Genomic DNA, 21217 nt, shown 5'->3' on the forward strand with positions numbered 1-21217 from the left:
GCTAGTTGCAATCCGAGTAATAGGAAAGCTTTTATCTGGGGAACATTCCTCCAGGCCGTACTCATATATGAACACAGCGTACTGGGAGTAACCTTAACTGAAAGCAGAGGTGATATATTGAATCAGTGTTTCACTTCAGCTTTGGCAACAAACCTTTTTGGATTCTAAAAATGAAAAATGGGCCTGTTGAAACTTATGTCTGATTGTCACCAGATGAAGCCTGCAGTAGAAAAGACACAGTTGTGTCTTGAGGAAAGCCAAAAGCACAATTACTCCAATAATACTCTTTCGGGTATTATTATTACTAATCACAATATATCCTGCCATCCTTCCAAGACGGTCTCAGTGGGTGCTTAGTCTTTTTCAGTTTTATCTTCACAGCAACCCTTTGGGGTAGGTTCATGTTGTGAGTGAACTTCATGGATTCATGGGGAGCTAAGCCTTTGCCTACTGATAATAGCTGTCAACTTTTCCCTTTTCTTGTGAGGAATCCTATTCGGAATAAGGGAATTTCCCTTAAAAAAAGGAAAAAGTTGACAGCTATGCTAATGATATCAAGATTCAGTCCAAGACATTGCACACGCCCTCATGATATGACAAGCTTAAATCCAGATACCTCTCTATGTCAGGATTGCAATTGTGTAAGCAATGGGAGTAAGCAGCATGTGTGTGTGTGTGTGTGTGTGTGTGTGTGTGTGTGTGTTTCAAGCACATTTTGATATTAAGAGAGCATAAAGGATTGGCTTACCGTTCTTCCAGCGGTTCCTTTTGGCCCAGGTTCTCCTGCAATGCCAGGGTTGCCGTCCTCACCCTAATGGAAATACATAAAACACAATCAATTTGAGGGGAAATGGCTACTGAAATCCTCTGTTTATTAATTACAATATTTATATAGCCTGCCTTTTGTACCAAGGCACCCCAAATGACCAAGATATCAAGTACAGTCAAACCTTGGTTCTCGATCATCTCCGTTGCCAAACGTTTCAGCTCCCAAAAATTGAAAACCCAGAAGTAAGTGTTCCGGTTCTTGAACGTTTTTTGGAAGCTGAATGCCCGATGCGGCAAACAAGCGGCTTCTGATTGGCTCTTCCAATTGCAAGGTCCGTATAGTTAAAGCTATGTTTTTCCCAGTAGTGATATATGGAAGTGAGAGCTGGACCATAAAGAAGGCTGATCGCCGAAGAATTGATGCTTTTGAATTATGGTGCTGGAGGAGACTCTTGAGAGTCCCATGGACTGCAAGAAGATCAAACTTATCCATTCTGAAGGAAATCAGTCCTGAGTGCTCACTGGAAGGACAGATCCTGAAGCTGAGGCTCCAATACTTTGGCCACCTCATGAGAAGAGAAGATTCCCTGGAAAAGACCCTGATGTTGGGAAAGATGGAGGGCACAAGGAGAAGGGGACGACAGAGGACGAGATGGTTGGACAGTGTTCTTGAAGCTACCAGCATGAGTTTGACCAAATTGTGGGAGGCAGTGGAAGACAGGAGTGCCTGGCATGCTCTGGTCCATGGGGTCACGAAGAGTTGGACATGACTAAATGACTAAACAACAACAACAAATCATCCACCAAGCAGGACTTTCTTAATGATATTTGAGCCAATTATCCTTTCATAGTTTTCAGCCAATCATGCTTCTTCTACTGTCCCATTTTATTTCCATGCTTTTGCATATTCACTTGCCAAATCATTAAATCACAGAGGAAACAGTGGGACACAGTAGAGATGTGGCCTTTTTTATATTAAAAAAATACGCATGTCATAGTTTTTCAAAAGAACAGTACCTTCTGACCCATAGCTCCAGGAAAGCCTTTTTGCCCCTGTAACACACAAAGGATGGAAACAGTGTTTGATCATGTTTATGTGTTATTTTAAGGACAGCAATCCCCATAAAGATATAGCAGCAACTACTGCAAGATGAAAAGTGCATTTTATCTTCCTATTTCCTCCACACAGTCTAGATTTCTAATGGGATTCATCTGGTACGACTTTTCTCAATAGCTGCTTTGATCTAGCTGCAAACTCTTGCAGCCAGCTCACTTATTCTCTGCAGAGAGATTCAGGGTCTATTCCCCATCACTTTTACATAAATAATGGCATTTCGTTGTTGTTGTTTTGAGTCAGTAGGCACAGATCAGGCTTCCTCAAACTCGGCCCTCCAGATGTTTTTGGCCTACAACTCCCATGATCCCTAGCTAGCAGGACCAGTGGTCAGGGATGGTGGGAATTGTTGTCTCAAAACATCTGGAGGGCCGAGGTTCAGGATGCCTGGCACAGATCATGGGAACAAAGGCAGTCGATTCAGGCTGACCGGGACCCAAAATCACAAGACTACTGTGTTGACTCATACTCACTTGGATGACTCCCTTTGTAGGCAAAAGCAAAAACAAAACATTTTTAAAACCCCAAGCTGTCCAATGATAACTCAGCAAATTTAGTGCCCTCCAAAACCCACAAAGTTTGGCTGAAAAACAGAAAACTGGGAGGAGTGAAAATGTCCCACACAGCTTATACTTTATACTTTCTCAGCAGAAGATATGACTAGTGTTAATGGGATTTTTTTAAGGTAGTTAGGGTGTGTGTGTGTGTGTGTGTGTGTGTGTGAGAGAGAGAGAGAGAGAGAGAGAGAGAGAGAGAGAGAGAGAGAGATGACGGAGGGCAGCTTGCAGATTTAACATCTAGAATAAGAGAACAAGAAGAATGCACATTTAAAGAAGACTGGAAAATGTTTACTGAGTATATGGGTGAAAATTGTCTTCATTCAAAAGCGCTGGTAGCATTAATTCAACAGTGTAAATAAGATTTGATGGATGTAACATTGAATTACTGAATGGTTTAGTTCATGTAAAATATGCAGGGATGTATTACCACAGAAAGATAAGAAGCGAAATCATTGATTTAAGGTTGATTAAATGAATATTTTGAAATGTAATTTAGAATATACATATATATATATATATATATATATATATGCTTTCGTAGATTTTCACGGGTACAGGAATGCAGGTTTTGGTGTCTTCGGGTGTCTTCCCGTGTAAGAGTTGGGGTGTCTAGGCGACGTTTCGACGAGGTCTCACTCGTCATCTTCAGGCTGGTGCTTTCGGCTTCTTGTTACTGGAACAGAGCAGGATCTCAGTGTTTGAGTTCCTATAAATACTGTTGAGGGGGTGTGGTGTATAGCCTCCAACGTTCTGCCCAGAACGTTGGAGGCTATACACCACACCCCCTCAACAGTATTTATAGGAACTCAAACACTGAGATCCTGCTCTGTTCCAGTAACAAGAAGCCGAAAGCACCAGCCTGAAGATGACGAGTGAGACCTCGTCGAAACGTCGCCTAGACACCCCAACTCTTACACGGGAAGACACCCGAAGACACCAAAACCTGCATATATATATATATATATATATATATATATATATATATATATATATATGTATATATATATATATGGCCTACAGGTTCTTGCCTGGACATCTTTGGGATTTTAATCTCCCTTTTCTTTTAATTTACAGACTGATAGATTTCTGTACATGTGGAAAAATCACCTACATATAACAGAAACCACGATGCTGTGAGTGGGGAACATGGCGACCACCAGTTGTTGGTAGATTTAGTGGAGCTGATGAGAATAGGAATCCGGCAAAATCTGTAGGATCACGGGTTTCCTAACCCTGCATTACTTTATTTTTGTGTATGTATGTGTTTGCTGGCAAACTGATAGGTGTCAAACCACCAAGTTTGATACTGGAAGGCAACACGTAAGGAGATAATCTAGTGCCCATGCCTCTAAAATAATCCATGTTTTATTTCCACTGATAATGATATGTAAGGATATTTATAAAAAGAGCTCAGATTTTCATTAAAGATTTCCTTTCACTCTTACCTTTATTCCTTTATGTCCTTGTTTACCATATCCAACTGCACCACCATCGCCCTAAAGCAAAGTTACATTACATCAGTGTTTCATTTTCGTTTCCATCTACCCTTTTGGAGGCAACAAAGGTCTTCTTTGCTTCCATTTTGTATTAATAATCACAGAAGCGGAAGAAGATTTTGACAAATCTAAACAAACAGAGGACTACAACATCCATTTCTCCTCCTACTTTCCATAAATACTTTCCATTTATTCGTATAGTAAGATGAGCTCAATTAATACTTCTTCTGATAAATTTATCTGCACTGGGGTGGGGGTGGGGTTTTTTTAATAAAAAAAATAGGTTCAAGACTGTAATGATCAATTAATTAATTAAATTTTTATACTGCTGTTGATCCAAAGATCTCAGGAAGGTTCACAAGATAAATAAATACAGGATAAAAATTACAGGAATGTAAACAAAATAATAACAAGCAAACCCTTATTCCCCGGCGTCCCGGGGGACCTTTCTCTCCTTTTATGCCAGGGCCGCCAGGCTCTCCCTGTTAAATGAACACAAAATTGATATTGTTATAGGATTTCGAATGCGATACATGTCCTCTCAGAATCCCTTTTCTCAGAATCATGAATTTAAATTTGTAAAACCGGTGTCTGGAGATAACCTCCACCGCAATAATCCCAAAGCTGTTCCCAAAATACCTCCTTTGCTGGCTAAATTGCCCTAACCTGTCAAGTATCTCCTTTGTTATGTAAGTGAGGGACAATCTATTGCCACAAAAACTAAATTACTGAGGGCACTTTTAGGAGATGAGAGTCAGTATGACCTGACTGGAAGTGATGTTATCAAGTAGTGTCTCTGCATGAAAGAGAATAGGCTCACAGGTTTTGGAACCATGCAAAGTCAAAGAGAAGAGGCTGAGTTTTAGATTTAACAGCTTTTGGGGAACTGGTTGTATTCCCCTAGACATCTAATCAGTGAATTTGAGACATTTTTTGGAGTTGCATATCCACTTATGCCCCGCCTCTATATACGTGTAAACAGTGCTTTTTTCTGGGGTTACGCATAAAAGGTATACGTAAAGGGACCCCTGACCGTTAGGTCCAGTCATGGCCGACTCTGGGGTTGTGGCACTCATCTCGCTTTATTGGCCGAGAGAGCCGGCGTACAGCTTCCGGGTCATGTGGCCAGCATGACTAAGCCGCTTCTGGCGAACCAGAGCAGCGCACGGAAACGCCGTTTACCTTCCCGCTGGAGCGGTACCTATTTATCTACTTGCACTTTGACGTGCTTTCAAATTGCTAGGTTGGCTGGAGCAGGGACTAAGCAACGGGAGCTCACCCCATTGTGGGGATTCAAACCGCTGACCTTCTGATCGGCAAGTCCTAGGCTCTGTGGTTTAACCCACAGCGCCACCCGCATGCCCCTCAACATTTTGTGAATTTAAGTTTGGTCTTATTGAGGGGCTGTATTTCAATATGAGAAGGAAAATAAGACTACCCCTAAACATTTTTAATGGAAAAAAGCACTGCGTGTAAATAAAACCATATATCACAAAAATGCCACAAGCCTCCAGTGACCTCGGAGTTTTACACTGCTCAGGGAACTGGGGCAAACTGAGATCAATTTCAGTGTCAACAATGATGCCACAACATACTGCATCTGTGATCAAAATTGCCACAACCTGCTGAAAACTCAAAACAGGCATCACAGATAAATTTCATGTCCATGCAGTTTAAATCAGTAGGGCAAATCATATATTTCCTGTGTGTGAAAACAAGAACCATTGCCATTTCCCCCCTCCATCTCTGAATGAACAGGAAACCTCTCATTCAGACGGGGTGCTGGGGTGAATTTGGCTGTCTGGGTGTCATGCAATTAACACATTTGGAAAATAACTTCTGATCAATTCCAGAGCATTTCTACTTGGTGGAATTAAAAGACAATGTGTGAACTGAAACAGGCACAGGAGCCCACATGTGAATATATTTAAGAGGAATTTGCAAACAAATTTTCTAACTAAAAGTATGGATGCTCCTGAGGAGAAATTGTATGGATATGGTAAAAGCTCGCCGCATCCATCCCCTGGCTGTCTAAATTCTAACCTGGTAATATAACCTTCATATTTGGACAGCTTTTTTTTTTTAGCCAAGAGCAGTGGTACCTTGGTTCTCAAACTTAATCCATTATGGAAGTCCGTTCCAAAACCAAAGCGTTCCAAAACCAAGGCACGTTTTCCCATAGAAAGTAATGCAAAACGGATTAATCCGTTCCAGACTTTTAAAAACAACCCCTAAAACAGCAATTTAATATGAATTTTACTATCTAACGAGACCATTGATCCATAAAATGAAAGCAATAAACAATGCACTGTACTATAAAATAAATAAGACAGTATTATAGATGATGAAAATTACGGTAAATTATTATTTTTTTATTACCTGCACTGATGATAGTCATTGTTTCGATGGGGGCCTTTTATCCATTTGCATAGTCACACACTCAATCAATCAATCAATCAATCAATCAGCAGCTGAACTGGATTCCACACAACCACAAAAACAAATGCACTGAAAAAGCCTCAAAAACAAAAACGCACAATAAATAGCTAAAACAAAAGCACCAAACTTAATCCGTTCTGGAAGTCTGCTTGACTTCCAAAATCTTCAAAAAAAACCAAGGCGCAGCTTCTGATTGGTGCAGGTACCCCGGAAACACTGACAGCCGCATCGGATGTTCAATGTTTGAAAACACTTACTTCCGTGTTTTCGGCATTTGAGAACCAAGGTACCACTGTAAAATTAACCTGCTGGATTCTCTGGAACATACCTTATTGCCTTTGGTTCCCCAGCTCCCAGGAATGCCTGGTGGACCTGCCACTCCCAGGTAACCCTGAAACAAAAGATAGGTAAAGGTAAAGGGACCCCTGACCATTAGGTCCAGTCGTGACCGACTCTGGGGTTGCGGCGCTCATCTTGCTTTATTGGCCGAGGGAGCCGGCATACAGCTTCCGGGTCATGTGGCCAGCATGACTAAGCCGCTTCTGGTGAACCAGAGCAGCACACGGAAACACTGTTTACCTTCCTGCCGGAGTGGTACCTATTTATCTACTTGTACTTTGACGTGCTTTTGAGCTGCTAGGTTGGCAGGAGCAGGGACCGAGCAACAGGAGCTCACCCCGTCGCGGGGATTCAAACCACCAACCTTCTGATCGGCAAGTCCTAGGCTCTGCGGTTTAACCCACAGCGCCACCCGCGTCCCGAAACAAAAGATAAAACAGGGCAAAACTATGCATCTGGATAATTACTCAGCATAGCATTTTTCTTTTAATGGGCCACCATCCAGAGGGCTGCCTCCCCCTCAAAGTGTTGGTGCTGACCTTTAAAGCCCTAAACGGCCTCGGCCCAGTATACCTGAAGGAGAGTCTCCACCCCCATCGTTCTGCCCGGACGCTGAGGTCCAGCGCCGAGGGCCTTCTGGCGGTTCCCTCATTGCGAGAAGCAAAGCTACAGGGAACCAGGCAGAGGGCCTTCTCGGTAGTGGCGCCCGCCCTGTGGAACGCCCTCCCATCAGATGTCAAAGCAATAAATAACTACCTGACATTCAGAAGACATCTTAAGGCAGCCCTGTTCAGGGAAGTTTTTAATCTGTAATATTTTAGTGTATTTTTGGTTTCTATGGAAGCCACCCAGAGTGGCTGGGGAAACCCAGCCAGATGGGCGGGGTACAAATAATAAATTATTATTATTATTATTATTATTATTATAGATAGATAGATGATAGCAGTGTTTTTTTTCTAAAAATAAAATGTTTAGGGGTGCTCTCATTTTGACTCAAGAAAATCAGCATTTTATAGTTCAAATCGGGGGAAATAAATACAGTAAATGGACAAAAGTACAAAGATTCACAAAATGTTTAGGGGTATGCGTACCCCCACATCCCCCCCCCCAGAAAAAACAACTGGATGATAGGATTTTAGTTTATTTAAACTGATTTGAGATTTAAAAAAGAAAAGAAAAGAAAGTGTTTACATACAGGAAACCCTTTGTTTCCTTGATTTCCTTTCATTCCCTTCACGCCCTGGATTCCTCTCACACCCTAGAAACATATTTGACAAAAACAGAAAATTGAATATGAACAAATCATGTTTTCAGCACAGACTCTCTCAATATCCCTCAGAAATAAAGCTGAATATTTTTAATGTTGACCTGTGGACCTTTAAATCCTTGCTGTCCAGGAAAACCGCTAGGACCGCGGGACCCTTGTCTCCCCTGTAGCAAACAAGAAAAGACCAGACTTAAAATATCCATTCATGAAGAAATAACTTGAATTAGAGACCAAATTACACTGAGGCCAGACAGTTTTCTTTGTAAGACAATCTAATATATTGCTGTCATGATAAAACAGCACTCCTATATATATATGCACACATACCTGGGGGCCAGGCTGGCCTCTTCGGCCTTGATGTCCCTATGACAAGATAATTGCAATAAGTTAAACATTTCTATTCAGATCTCACTTTAACTACCCAATACAATATGATAATCTTTTGTCATTTTGTCCCATACAGAACAACGAAATTGAAAAAATCTACATAAGACATTCAAAAACCAACAAGCCTGCTATCCCAGCTATCCCAACCTAGTTAGCCCCCTAAAAACTCTGATACCCCATTTTTAAATACAATATACTCCCATAGAGACTCCTTACACTGCATTTAAAACCAAAATCGCATTTGGATAGAAACTGTTTCTCAGGCGGCTAGTCCTAGTCTTTATAACCCTGTACCTTCTTCCAGAAGGCAGAAGCTGAAAGAGATAATTTCCGGGGTGCGCACTATCCTGCGCTATCTCTGCAGCTTTCTTATGGCACCTGGAAGCATAGATTTGATCCAAGGTGGGAAGAGTACACCCAATTATTCTGCCTACTTGGATGTAAGTACCATTGAGTTTAAAAGGGCTTACTCTTAAGAAGATGTGCATAGCTCTAGGATGCTGTGTGACAAACCATATATGACAAAGATACCACAGTCTCCACTGTCCTTCATTCAGAAGAAATCAAACCCTGGGATCTCACACTGCTTGGAGACTGGAGTGGTCTGCAACAATATGTTTTCCATGCCTGGCGCCATTCAACAACTGGGCAGCCACATTTTGAAGCATCCGAACCTTCCAAACACTTTTTGAATTTAGCTTCTAATAGAATGCAATGGTGAAACCCCCTGCCCCCCCCAACAGAAGATGCACCCTATTGATTTCAGTGTCCAGACTCTGCCATAAATCTGGACCCACGAGAACTCTTTTCTCGGCCTCAAGACATTTCCCAGAATCAAGTGGCAAAGATTTAGAGAAAGGGGGAAAGTCTCACGCAACTGCAATTCCAATATTCTCAAAGGGATTTCTATTTGTGGAAGAGGGAGCTTAGGGTTATCTGCCTATTGCTGGCAGTAGACCCAGTGATAGGACTCTCACACAGTTGCTGTCTGCCTTGCATTACCACCATGAAGTTCTTTCACAGGGAAAACAATGTCAGCATCTTCGTTCTTTAGCACTTACTCTGGTTCCTTTCAAGCCGGGCAATCCCGTGGGGCCACTTGGTCCCCTCTCACCCTGAAAGCAAAACATTTGAATTTAAGTTACAGATAGGTAGCCGTGTTGGTCTGCCATAGTCAAAATAAAAAAATTCCTTCCAGTAGCACCTTAAAGACCAACTAAGTTAGTTCTTGGTATGAGCTTTCGTGTGCATGCACACTTCTTCAGATACACTGAAACAGAAGTTGCCAGATCCTTCTATATAGTGAGAAGGTGGGGAGGGGTATTACTCAGAAGGGTGGTGGGAATGGGAGATTGGCAGATAGCTGAGATGAGCCTGTAGACGACTCTAAACGACTGTAATAGGTCTTACAGGAAAAGGCAAGGGGTGAGAAGGTGAGAAATGGCTTAGTCATGTATAATGAGATAAGAATCCAATGTCTTTGTTCAGACCAGGTCTCTTTAAGTTTAAGTTGCAACATCTTTACCAGCATAAGACCCCTGCACTATGAGGCCAAAGGCCCACCTGGTCAGTATTCTGTTCTCACAATGGCAAACAGATTTCCAACATAGGAAAATTCATCTTCTCAAACTCATAGCACCTTACCAGATGTTGGCAAGTAGGATAAAATATGTTTCATTGTGTTATTTACGCTGCATGTGAAAACCACTCGTCTGTTTACAGAAGTTAGAAACAGAAGCTTTGGGTATGAGGCGACATTGTTACGGGCTGCCCACACATTTTAGAAAAATAAAAGCATTAATCTGCAAAAGTGGTTTCAGTAACTATCCTGCAGCCCTCCTGGTCCACCAGGAATTTGGTCAGGCAAGAGAAATGAGCTAAGGAAGTTAGCAGGGCCTGGTCTGGAGTTGGGGCTTCAGGACCCTGGACAGCGCTACAGGTGCTAGCCTGCAAATTCTTGGCATTTATTTGCAAATACAGTGGTACCTGTTGTGACCCATATCCAAGGACATGAGGACACAACTAGCACAGTCCAAACAGAAGATGAGCCTTGAGGTGTAACATCTAAGCTGAATTTAATGCGCACAAAATCAAACATAACGTAACAAAGAAAACATGGCTTCTCTCTCTTTCTTCCTCGGAGATAGAACTGCAAAAGCAATAGCTATACAGAACGGAACAGCGTATCTCAGTTTCCGTTCACAAGATTCCAACAATCAGTGTAAACACAGACATGTGACGTGTAATAATCCCACACATCTGCAGCAGAGGAGACATGGAATTCCCAACATCTCTCCTGCAGCTAAGGAAGTTAGTGTGGGAGAGAAGTAAGAGGAACCTGGTCTTAGACCTGTGGGAACCTGTGTTGTTTATTGTTATGTCTGTTATTTCATATTCTATCAGTTCTGCTAGAGCTGTAAAGTAATAAAATCCTTAACATCATTTGAAATGGGCTGATCACAGCTTGGTTCAGAAGTGGGAGTGATGTGGTTGCCAGACTAATCATACACATCAACGCTCAGGCATTTATTATACTATATTTCTGTAGAAACTACTTTTCACAGGCAAATAATAAACGAGGCACATCAGATGGTATTATACCTCTCTTCCTCTTCCCCCTTCTAAACCTTTCGGTCCTGCTATGCTACTGTCTGGTCCAGGAATACCCTAGATGAAAGGGAAATAAATGTAAATGTTCCCACATTGATTGATTGATATAGATAGATAGATGATAGATAGATAGATAGATAGATAGATAGATAGATAGATAGATAGATAGATAGATGAGAGAGAGAGAGAGAGAGAGAGAGAGAGAGATGAGGGATGGGGGAAAGCACAGGTTCTTAACCTCTGGTCTATGGACTCATGGGGCCTGTAAATCTCTCTCTCTCTCTCTCTCTCTCTCTCTCTCTCTCTCTCTCTCTCTCTCTCTCTCTCTCACACACACACACACACACACACACACACACACATTGCTTCCTTGATTTCCTTCCAGCTGCCTTGAAAATTGTCTTTGTGGGGGGAAATCTGGGGACGGGGTTCATAGCTTTCATCAGATACTCAAGCAGTCCATGACACACACCCCAACAAAGGTTAAGAACCACTGGTATAAACAAAGCTTTGGTTTCAAATTGTGGAGCGAAAAGGAGCCACCTGGTGTCATTGTGATGTCAGGTGGTTGACAGGGGAGAAATCCTAACAGAGGGATTCCTCTCACAGAGTAAGTCGCCAGAATTTCCTGGGAAGGGGGTTAAAACCACTCTGGGAATTGTAGCTCTGTGGGGACCCTCCAAGTGTCCCTATTTTCCAGGGATGTCCCTGATTTAAAGAATACGTCCTGGTTTCTGCTGCAACAACAACAACAACAACAACAACAACAACAACAACAACAACAACAACAACAACAACTTTATTATTTATACCCCGCCCATCTGGTCATCCATCTTGATCCCAAAATGTCCCTCTTTTCCTTAGGACGTCCCTATTTTCATTGGAGAAATGTTGGAGGGTATGGAATTATCTGACCCCCCCAAGCCGTCTGAAGGCAATCCTGTATAGGGAAGGTTTTTAAAAAAATTTAACATTTTTTTAAAATTAAAGTTTTATTATATTTTTATATATGTTGGAAGGCGCCCAGAGTGGCTGGGGCAACCCAGTCAGAAGTGTGGGGTACAAATAGTAACATTATCATCATGGAACGGGACGTCCCTATTTTCATCGGACAAATGTTGGAGGGTATGCCTAACACCTCTCAATGCCCTCAGCAAATTACGGTTCCCAGGATTTCCCCCAGGAGGGACTGTTTAAGATGATACGGCTCTGCTTCAAAAGTATACTGCAGATAGGGGCTCACTGTTCCTGGTTTGTGTGACACCCCCCCCCCCAGTCTCTCCGTGTTAGCAAAATCATGCTCACATCGCCTGTTCAATGCAAGCGCCACCCGACTCTTGCCCCTGCGATTCAAGCAGTCAATAGGATGAGAGGCTGTGGCTGAATTCCCTTAGGAAAAACAAACTTTTGCCCAAAGAACTCCAGGAAGTGGCTGATAAAGAGATTGCTGCCCTTCCCCAGGACAGCTGCCCAGTGAGGATCCGTAATCGATGTGTTCTGACATCCCGTCCATGAGCTGTAGTGTGGCGATGGAGGTTAAGCCGAATTTGTCTTCCGCCATCTGGCTGACCAAGTGCAGCTCTCTGGAGTACAGAGAGCAATGTGGTGAGCCACCAACAAGGCTTTTCTTCAAAAAAAGACAAAACTGAATTCTATTTCAACTCCTAGGACAGGGGTCTGCAACCTTTAAGACAAAAAGAGCCACTTGGACCCGTTTCCGAAGAAAAGAAACCTGGGAGCCGCAAAACTCGTCATTATAAAAATAATTTTTTTGTCACTTTTTAAAATTATTTCTTTGTTTGACCCCTCAGAATTACTCCTCCTCATAGAAATAAACATTAAATTAACAAGTTACCTTTTTGTGTGTGTGTGTTCTTCACTCCCCTTCAAAACAGTGACCAGCGTACATGCCCCCTTTCAATGCAGTGACCAGCGTACATGCCCCTTACAATGTAGCGGGCGGGCAGGCGGGAAGGTGACGTTGGGACGGTGCGTGACTAACGCACGCACCGCCCCCATGCGACGTCACAGCCAGTACAGTGCCCGCCACAGTGGGGAGTGTCGGGGTGCACAATGCGCCTCCTCCCCTCGCTAGTATCCGCCCCGGAGCCGCGGCAAAGGTGTAAAAGAGCCACATGCGGCTCCGGAGCCACGGGTTGCAGACCCCTGTCCTAGGAGGAATTAAAGACAAGTGGCACTGTGGGTTAAACCACAGAGCCTAGGACTTGCCGATCAGAAGGTTGGCGGTTTGAATCTCCATGATGGGGTGAGCTCCCGTTGCTCGGTCCCTACTCCTGCCAACCTAGCAGTTCGAAAGCACGTCAAAGTGCAAGTAGATAAATAGGTACCACTCCAGCGGGAAGGTAAACGGCGTTTCCGTGTGCTGCTCTGGTTCGCCAGAAGCAGCTTAGTCCTGCTGGCCACATGACCCGAAAGCTGTACGCCGGCTCCCTCGGCCAGTAAAGCGAGATTAGCGCCGCAACACCAGAGTCGGCCACGACTGGACCTAATGGTCAGGGGTCCCTTTACCTTTTATATAACTTGCAGCATGTAAGGAGTTGGGGAGGGAATAGACCCGTTGGTAGAAGACCCTTAGCTAGAAGGGGGCAACCTTGTTTACTTTTGTCAAACCTTCCACACTTCCTCCTCTTTCCTATTTAAAAATGACATGGAAAAATAAAGCAGTCCCACACTTGCAGAGAGAGAGAGAGAGAGAGAGAGAGAGAGAGAGAGAGAGAGAGCGCCAAATGCAGATACAGTATCAGGGCAGTGAGCAGAGTCATTTCCTTCTCTCTTGCCTCTGGAAAACAAAACTTACTGGGTCTCCTCGGAAGCCCTTTTCGCTGCGATCACCAGGAATTCCCCTTGGTCCTGGGCTGCCCTTTGAAGAATAACAAAGTGCATGAGAGCTTTAGAACAAGAAGATATAAGCGAGCCATTATTCTGTGTGACTGATGTGTTTGGCATTAAACTGGGCTGCTGTTTAGGCTCAAGGCAGACATAAAGTTTCTCTGTTAACAGAAGCAAACTTTCCATGTTAACAAGATTAAAAGCAGCTCCCACGGAGGCTCGAACCCTTATCAGCACCAGACAAAGGCCATTTCATTCTCCCAAGCAATTAACCGAGAGTTGCTTCTCTTAACTACTTTTTTTTTTAATGCCGGGCCAGTTATTGCCGTGTTTTTATTGCTGTTTCTATTTATGGTATTCATTTTATTACTTTTGCTGAATTATTGTAAAACGTTATGCTTTTATTCTTACTGTAAAGTCGCCCTGGGAAAGTTTCTTTGACAAGTGAGCTACGGGTATCTAAAACGAGCAAATGAAATTACCTGGCCGCCTGGGTCACCCTTTTCTCCTTTAATTCCTGGAGGTCCAGACGAACCCTGAAGAAGATACATTAAATGGCCTATAAGTATGCGATTAACTCTATGGGGTGGGTGGGATATGTTTGCTAATTCAAACAGAACACTGAAAGGCAAAACGAAGAAATGAAAATCTTACTGGCTCTCCATTAACGCCATCAAATCCATTATCCCCCTTGTTTCCCTGCAAGAACACAAAAAACCAGGAATTATCTGCCAAATTCATCTCAGTATTAAGCACATGTTTACAGGCACTGTCGGATCTTGCAAATTCTATTTCAAAGACCCCTGCAGAGTGTTTTGCAATGAGTTCCACAAGACCCAGCAGTTAATACATTAATTAATGTGCTGTTTAATACAAAACATAACAAAATATGTACAGCATTTTCCTCCATTGTTGTTATCTGATTATTATTTTTTAATTGCTTAAAGGAACTCCACAGTCGAGCCCACCACTCTGAAAATTTCAGAACCTCAGGAACTGAAGTTCACAAAATAATTTTTATTAGTGTGACAGCAACTGGGGCCTCATTTCTGCATTACTGACAGCACAATCCTATGTGTGTCTGCTCAGAAGTAAGTCTCATTGAATTGAGCAGGACTTACTCCCTGGTAACTGGATGCAGGATTGCAGCTGTAAAGCAATGTGACGGCTGTTTTCCCGCAGTTACTCTTCTAACACCCCCAAGTAAAGACCTACAACACATGTGGTTAGTGCAGATTGTATGCCTGCATTCATTGACTTCATTTATAGCTCAGCTGTTGACTGGCTAACGAAAAGCTATTTCCATAAACTGCTTAAAAAAAACTTTTAAAACCTGGCAGCAACAAGAGTTAGATGTTACCCCAAACACCCTCCATTAACCAAATGTCTCCTGGAACAAAAAAGACCTCAGCTTAACTTTCTAAAGATTAAAATTAAGCTAGGCTGCTCTCACAGAAGAGCACATCTCAAGATAGTGACACAATTCCATAAGAACATAAGGAGAGCTTTGTTGGAGCAGATCAGAGTCTACTGCAGCATCCTGCCTCCCCAAATGGCCAGCCGTTTGCCCGCAGGAAGTTCACAAAGAAGAGCACAAAGGCAATAGTCCTCTATCTCATAGCGGGTGGCGCTGTGGGTTAAACTACAGAGCCTAGAACTTGCCAATCAGAAGATTGGTGGTTCGAATCCCCACGACGGGGTGAGCTCCCGTTGCTCAGTCCCTGCTCCTGCCAACCTAGCAGTTCGAAAGCACGTCAAAGTGCAAGTAGATAAATAGGTACCGCTCCAGCGGGAAGGTAAACGGCGTTTCCGTGCGCTGCTCTGGTTCGCCAGAAGCGGCTTCGTCATGCTGGCCACATGACCCGGAAGCTGTATGCTGGCTCCCTTGGCCAGTAAAGCGAGATGAGCGCCACAACCCCAGAGTTGGTCACGACTGGACCTAATGGTGAGGGGTCCCTTTTCTTTTACCTAGCTCATACTACTTCCAATCCTGGAGCTGATCCAAATCAGGGTGATACAGGTCGAACCCCATAGTCCCCGTGACTTAACCGTCGTAGGGTCCTTTACCTTTACCTTTTACCTATGGAATTCAGTATTGCTTACTTCCAGATGAGTGGAGTTAGGGCTGCAGCCTTACTTATGAGTAGCGTGGTTCATTTTTGATGTTTCATGCCGTGGTTTTGTTAGCTAGAGTCAACAGCAATAGAGGGCCATATTTGATCGTACCAAATTTGTCATGCCACCATTTGCAAAGGATGCTCATTTAAGACACGATCACACATTCATAACTTATTCAGGAAAGGAGGAGAAAAACACTTTTCTGTACCTTTCGGCCCACTATTCCTCTCTGCCCCTGAAAAGGATCAGAAGAGCTCATGTCAATTTGAGGACCGTTAGACACAAGAAGATCGCAAGGAACATTTCGCTATGCGTTAGAAAGGAATGCAATTATAGCTGATGCTTGCCTTGGGTCCTCGGTTACCACGGCAACCCTTGTCGCCCCTTTCTCCATCTGGCCCTGGCATCCCTCGTGGGCCCTGGCAACAAAAATAAGCACAACCATTAAGAGAGGGAAGTTGTAGCAGCAAGGATTGGTATCCCTTTCAGTTAGGGGACAAGAGAAAAGTGAAACTGCTATGATGCCGTACACACCCAGTTGAATCTTTTTTTGGGGGGGACAGCAGGCATCACCCTCCATTCATGCCATCCTTGGAATTCCAATAATAATAATAATAATAATAATAATAATAATAATAATAATAATAATAATAATAATAATAATAATAATAATTTGTTATTTATACCCCACCCATCTGGCTGGGTGGTTTCCCCAGCCACTCTGGGCGGCTTCCAACAAAACACTAAAGTACAATAACCTATTAAACATTAAAAGCTTCCCTAAACAGGGCTGCCTTCAGATGTCTTCTAAAAGTTTGGTAGTTATTTTTCTCTTTGACATCTAAGTTTCAGAAGAGCCTTGCCATGTGGCTTGGAAAGGCCTTGTGTTTCAGCAAGGCAAACCCAGAGCACCTTCTACTCAGATAGAGTTGCATGCCCTTTGGATTCTGGCCAATATTTGGAAATATTCTACTCCCCCACCCAACCCAAAAAATGTGTGTATGTAACTTAATAGCTTACAGCTTCCCCTTCTTCTCCTAAGTGTCCCGGACTTCCTCTAACACCTTGAAGGCCCTAAAATGGAGATCAAGGAGACTTATCAACACCAAATATCGTTTTCAGAGCACACGAAACTATCAGAAGCGCCTCTCCGGTTAGAATCCAAATTCCTTGCCTTCATCCCGTGTCTTCCTGGGTCTCCTGCTTCTCCCTCTTCACCGACACATTTGCAAAACACACAGCAACATGTTCGCTCAGCAATATTGGCCTGAGAAAGAACAGAATGGTGGATGAAATTGATGGACTATGCAGAATTAGATAAATTAGCAGGAAGGTTTGAAACCTGCGGGACCAGAGATTCTTAGAAGACTGGAGTAAATATGTGAACTCTTTGAAAAGTAATTGTAATGGACAGATTACGCTAGTAGGACTGCAAGCAGTTCTGTAAGGAGGACTATTTGAAATATCAAGAATATGAGGAGAGTTATTAGTCAATGATAATTAAGAGTAATAGATAAATTAAGAAATGCAGAATAAGCGATAAAGAACGGAAAATCATCAGAGGAGTTGACGGAAGTCTAAAATATTGTATAAGATAAGAAGTTATGTTACATGATTGTTGGAAATGATATGTTTAAAAAACCCAATAAAAATGTATATAAAAAGAGAGAGAAAGAACAGAATTAACTCTTAGAATTCTGAAGTGCAACCTGTCACACTTCAGGAACAAATTTGTATAGGATTGCTACACCAATATGACACAATGACAGGATTCGTCTACAGTTTTTAATCATGCACGGTTATCAACTGTCATCACATTGCTGCTGTTTTAGCCCCAACCCAATGAAAGCTAGTCATACTATTTGCTCAAGGTGCCTTGCCCCATATGCATCTATTCAGTTGCTTTGATCTGCAGAAGTTCCATTTTTGCAAGTGCCACATTAATGTCCATTGTGCAATTGCAAGGATTTCTTCCTTTACTTAGCCAGGCAGAATATGGGCTTTCGAAATCCCTGCCTACGTTTTAGATGCCTGTTGAAAACATATTTGTATCAGCAAGCCTATTCAGAAATATAATTTTAGTTACCTACATCAGCTTCTAAAACTTTACTTCTTTTATATCTGTTTTTAATTATGATGATTTCATGTATATTGGTTTTTATATGCATTTGTTTTTAACGATGCCGGTTTTATGTGTTATACATTTTAATTGAACTGTGGGTTTTCATTGTGGGTTTTCTCTCCAGTCTTATTTGCAAAGCATTTTGATCGAGAACTTCTATACATTTTCTAGATAAATTAAACAAATAAATATTGGAATGAATTTCACAAGTTTGGCTGCTTTTCTAGAGTCCGTTTCTAGAGACCACACAGCATCATCAAACAATTGCACTGAAGCATTTCTTGTGTTGTCCTCTGGTTTTTTTCCATGATTTGCAGTGATTTAAGGGGGGGGTGTGCCACTATATATTTGCTATAGCAACACCAGCCTGGCCATTAGGCACCCGCAAAACACTTTTCAGGCTTTTAAAGGGAACAGCTCCCTTAATCAAAAGCTTCCTGTCTGCAAGTTTAGCCTAATTTATTGCTTCCCTGTTCAGCACAGCTGGTGGATTACTCCTGAACTGCCCCTTGTATAGTTCAGTTTTTCAGGGGCAGAGGAGTGTTAATGTACTGCTTTACAGTGGTACCTCGGGTTACATACGCTTCAGGTTACATATGCGTCAGGTTACAGACTCCGCTAACCCAGAAATAGTGCTTCAGGTTAAGAACTTTGCTTCAGGATAAGAACAGAAATCGTGCTCCGGCGGAGTGGTGGCAGCAGGAGGCCCCATTAGCTAAAGTGGTGCTTCAGGTTAAGAACAGTTTCAAGTTAAGGACGGACCTCCGGAACAAATTAAGTACTTAACCCGAGGTACCACTGTATTTCAATGTTATCACCTATTTTAATGTAATAGGAACAAAAGGGAAAACACAAGCTTTCAGGTAACAATGGAAATTATTATTTTTCTGAACGGAACTTATTTCTTAGCAGACATTATAGAAGGGCAGAGGCGGGGGGGGGGAGCATTGCTGGATAATATAACACTATATTCTGTCCTTTGTATAGCCTTCATTTTTAAGCGATAGAAAAGCAATATTTCAGCAGCATTACAGAGCTCTAGTGCAGAAGCAACCTTAGTACTAACTGATTTAGGTCTCACTCACTTCAAAACAAGCCTGATCTGCCTTCTCCCTGCTTAAGCCTTGAAGGTTTCAACAAGACCCATTGAACCTAGTGGAATTTAACACCTGTAAGTTGGTTCTTTGGTGATTTACTTACCACGTACTTGGACAGATGACTGGCAATATTTCTCATGCCAATATTCAGTTGCGTCCTGTATCCAAATCCTTTCCCAAACTCAATATATTGAAGATCGTTAATTTTTTCAGCCCCTTCCAGAACGACAGTTATCAGCGCATCCAATCCTGTTTGCAATGTTGATTGTGATTTGTGAGCGTATAACATGGAGTTTTAGAAATCAAAACACCGTCTTTTGGCTTTGGATTTGATATCCCGCTTTATCACTACCCGAAGGAGTCTCAAAGCGGCTAACATTCTCCTTTCCCTTCCTCCCTCACAACAAACACTCTGTGAGGTGAGTGGGGCTGAGAGACTTCAGAGAAGTGTGACTGGCCCAAGGTCACTCAGCAGCTGCATGTGGAGGAGCGGGGAAGCGAACCCGGTTCCCCAGATTATGAGTCTACTCTTAACCACTACACCACACTGAGGTCACAGGATGCAACCGCCTTACTGAATTTGCACAGGTTTAGGTCTAGTCAGTGTCTGGATGGGGGGTCATCTGATGCCTTGAGTTCCATGATTAAAGGAAGGTGGGTAGAAATTTAATAAATCAGTAATCGCAATAATAAACCAGACTTCAGCCTTTTCGCAGAGTTTTGAGGAACACTTGTCAAATGTCGCATCCTACAGAAATTCCATGCCTCTTTCAAAATTGTCACTCACGTTTGCTCTCCTGAATTCTCTGTTTCCTGACTCTCGGATGCCGAGAAATTTCTTACTTCCTTTCGCCGCTGAACAGCCTTTATATGTTGATCGTATTGATTCCCTCAAACTCATCACGTACCTTTTTTCTTGAGCTCTTCTGATTTCTGTTCCAGGATTTCCACGTCATCATCCAGGCCATCCGAAAATACAAGGAGCACCTAGAGGAAAGTAAAAACAACAAGAATGGTTTGTAAATGTATTAAAATTATACAATATATTGTCGGGTTTGAGTAGGCCAGGATGAAGCCAGAGAGCTTACCTTTCTTCGATCGGCAGATTTGATCTGGAATGTTTCCCAAAGTGAATCCAAAAAGTCTACATTAAGGTGTGATGCATTCTTGATGATGGTGCCCACAAGACTGTTCAAAAGCTTTTCACTATCAATTTGGAACTTTGATGTCACCAGCGGTTCTGTGTTTTTCACTTTCAGTGCCACGCTGGTTTGTGACTGTGACCCTGCATTGCAACTCACACCTGTTAAGGATGTGAGGGCATTTATAATTTTTGGAAGGTAGGTTTCCAGCTGCGACTGTCCGTGGAATATATGGTCACCTTGACTTTGTGAGGAGACATCTATCCCCACAACAACATCCACGAAGCATGCTGTTTTATGAAGAGAAGAAAAGACCACCAAATTACTAAACACAACGGATAGTTACTTGGAAGGGAGAAAATGAAAGTGAAAGACAGAAGGTGAGAGAGATATGGATTGAGGCTAATAATCACTGCGAACCCCACAATTGTAAAAGGAGATCTAGGAGACAATCAATATCAAAAGAACTAAAAATTGAGACTGTTTGAACAAATGAATGAATGAATTCTTCGTTGCTCTGTTCAATCACAAATATGTCATCTAGCTTTGTAAGTGGTTCTTGACAGTTATCTAGATGAGTTGATAAGCAATGGGTCAAAGTTGCATTCTGGTATGGGGAAACATATAACATTGAGCAGGGGGAGGGGAGTTTTATTCAATGCCCCCACAATAAGACATTTATGGATCACACATTGATCAACACAGTGGTACCTCGGTTTTCGAACTTAATCCGTTCCGGAAGACCGTTGGACTTCTGAAACAGTCAAAAACCGAAGCGCAAAGGGCGTCCTGCAAATTTACAGAGATAATTGAGAAAAATACAGTGGTACCTCAGCGGAAGCCATTCAACTTCCAAGGCACGTTCGAAAACGGAAGTGTTTACTTCCGGGTTTTCGGCGTTCGAGAAC

General features: G+C 42.6%; 1 protein-coding gene across 2 annotated transcripts in view; it reads right to left on the reverse strand.

Moving 5' to 3' along the window:
- COL6A6 (collagen type VI alpha 6 chain) overlaps window positions 1-21217 on the reverse strand; it is a 172733-nt gene that overhangs the window by 118252 nt on the left and 33264 nt on the right. The window contains exons 8-27 of one of the 2 annotated variants that reach the window (XM_081164256.1): window positions 20256-20599; window positions 20076-20154; window positions 19271-19416; window positions 17123-17215; window positions 16969-17022; window positions 16296-16367; window positions 16157-16183; window positions 14485-14529; window positions 14313-14366; window positions 13799-13861; window positions 10972-11037; window positions 9432-9485; window positions 8311-8346; window positions 8085-8147; window positions 7912-7974; window positions 6706-6768; window positions 4358-4420; window positions 3888-3938; window positions 1786-1821; window positions 749-811 (exon numbers count right to left, since the gene is read on the reverse strand). In XM_081164256.1, the coding sequence (XP_081020382.1) occupies window positions 749-811; window positions 1786-1821; window positions 3888-3938; window positions 4358-4420; window positions 6706-6768; window positions 7912-7974; window positions 8085-8147; window positions 8311-8346; window positions 9432-9485; window positions 10972-11037; window positions 13799-13861; window positions 14313-14366; window positions 14485-14529; window positions 16157-16183; window positions 16296-16367; window positions 16969-17022; window positions 17123-17215; window positions 19271-19416; window positions 20076-20154; window positions 20256-20599 (1535 nt within the window). The remainder of the gene's footprint in view (window positions 1-748; window positions 812-1785; window positions 1822-3887; window positions 3939-4357; window positions 4421-6705; window positions 6769-7911; window positions 7975-8084; window positions 8148-8310; window positions 8347-9431; window positions 9486-10971; window positions 11038-13798; window positions 13862-14312; window positions 14367-14484; window positions 14530-16156; window positions 16184-16295; window positions 16368-16968; window positions 17023-17122; window positions 17216-19270; window positions 19417-20075; window positions 20155-20255; window positions 20600-21217) is intronic. The other variant, XM_081164255.1, reaches the window with a different exon arrangement.

The sequence above is a fragment of the Podarcis bocagei genome (genome assembly GCF_964188305.1).
Source record: "Podarcis bocagei genome assembly, chromosome: 12".
Classification (NCBI taxonomy): domain Eukaryota; kingdom Metazoa; phylum Chordata; class Lepidosauria; order Squamata; family Lacertidae; genus Podarcis; species Podarcis bocagei.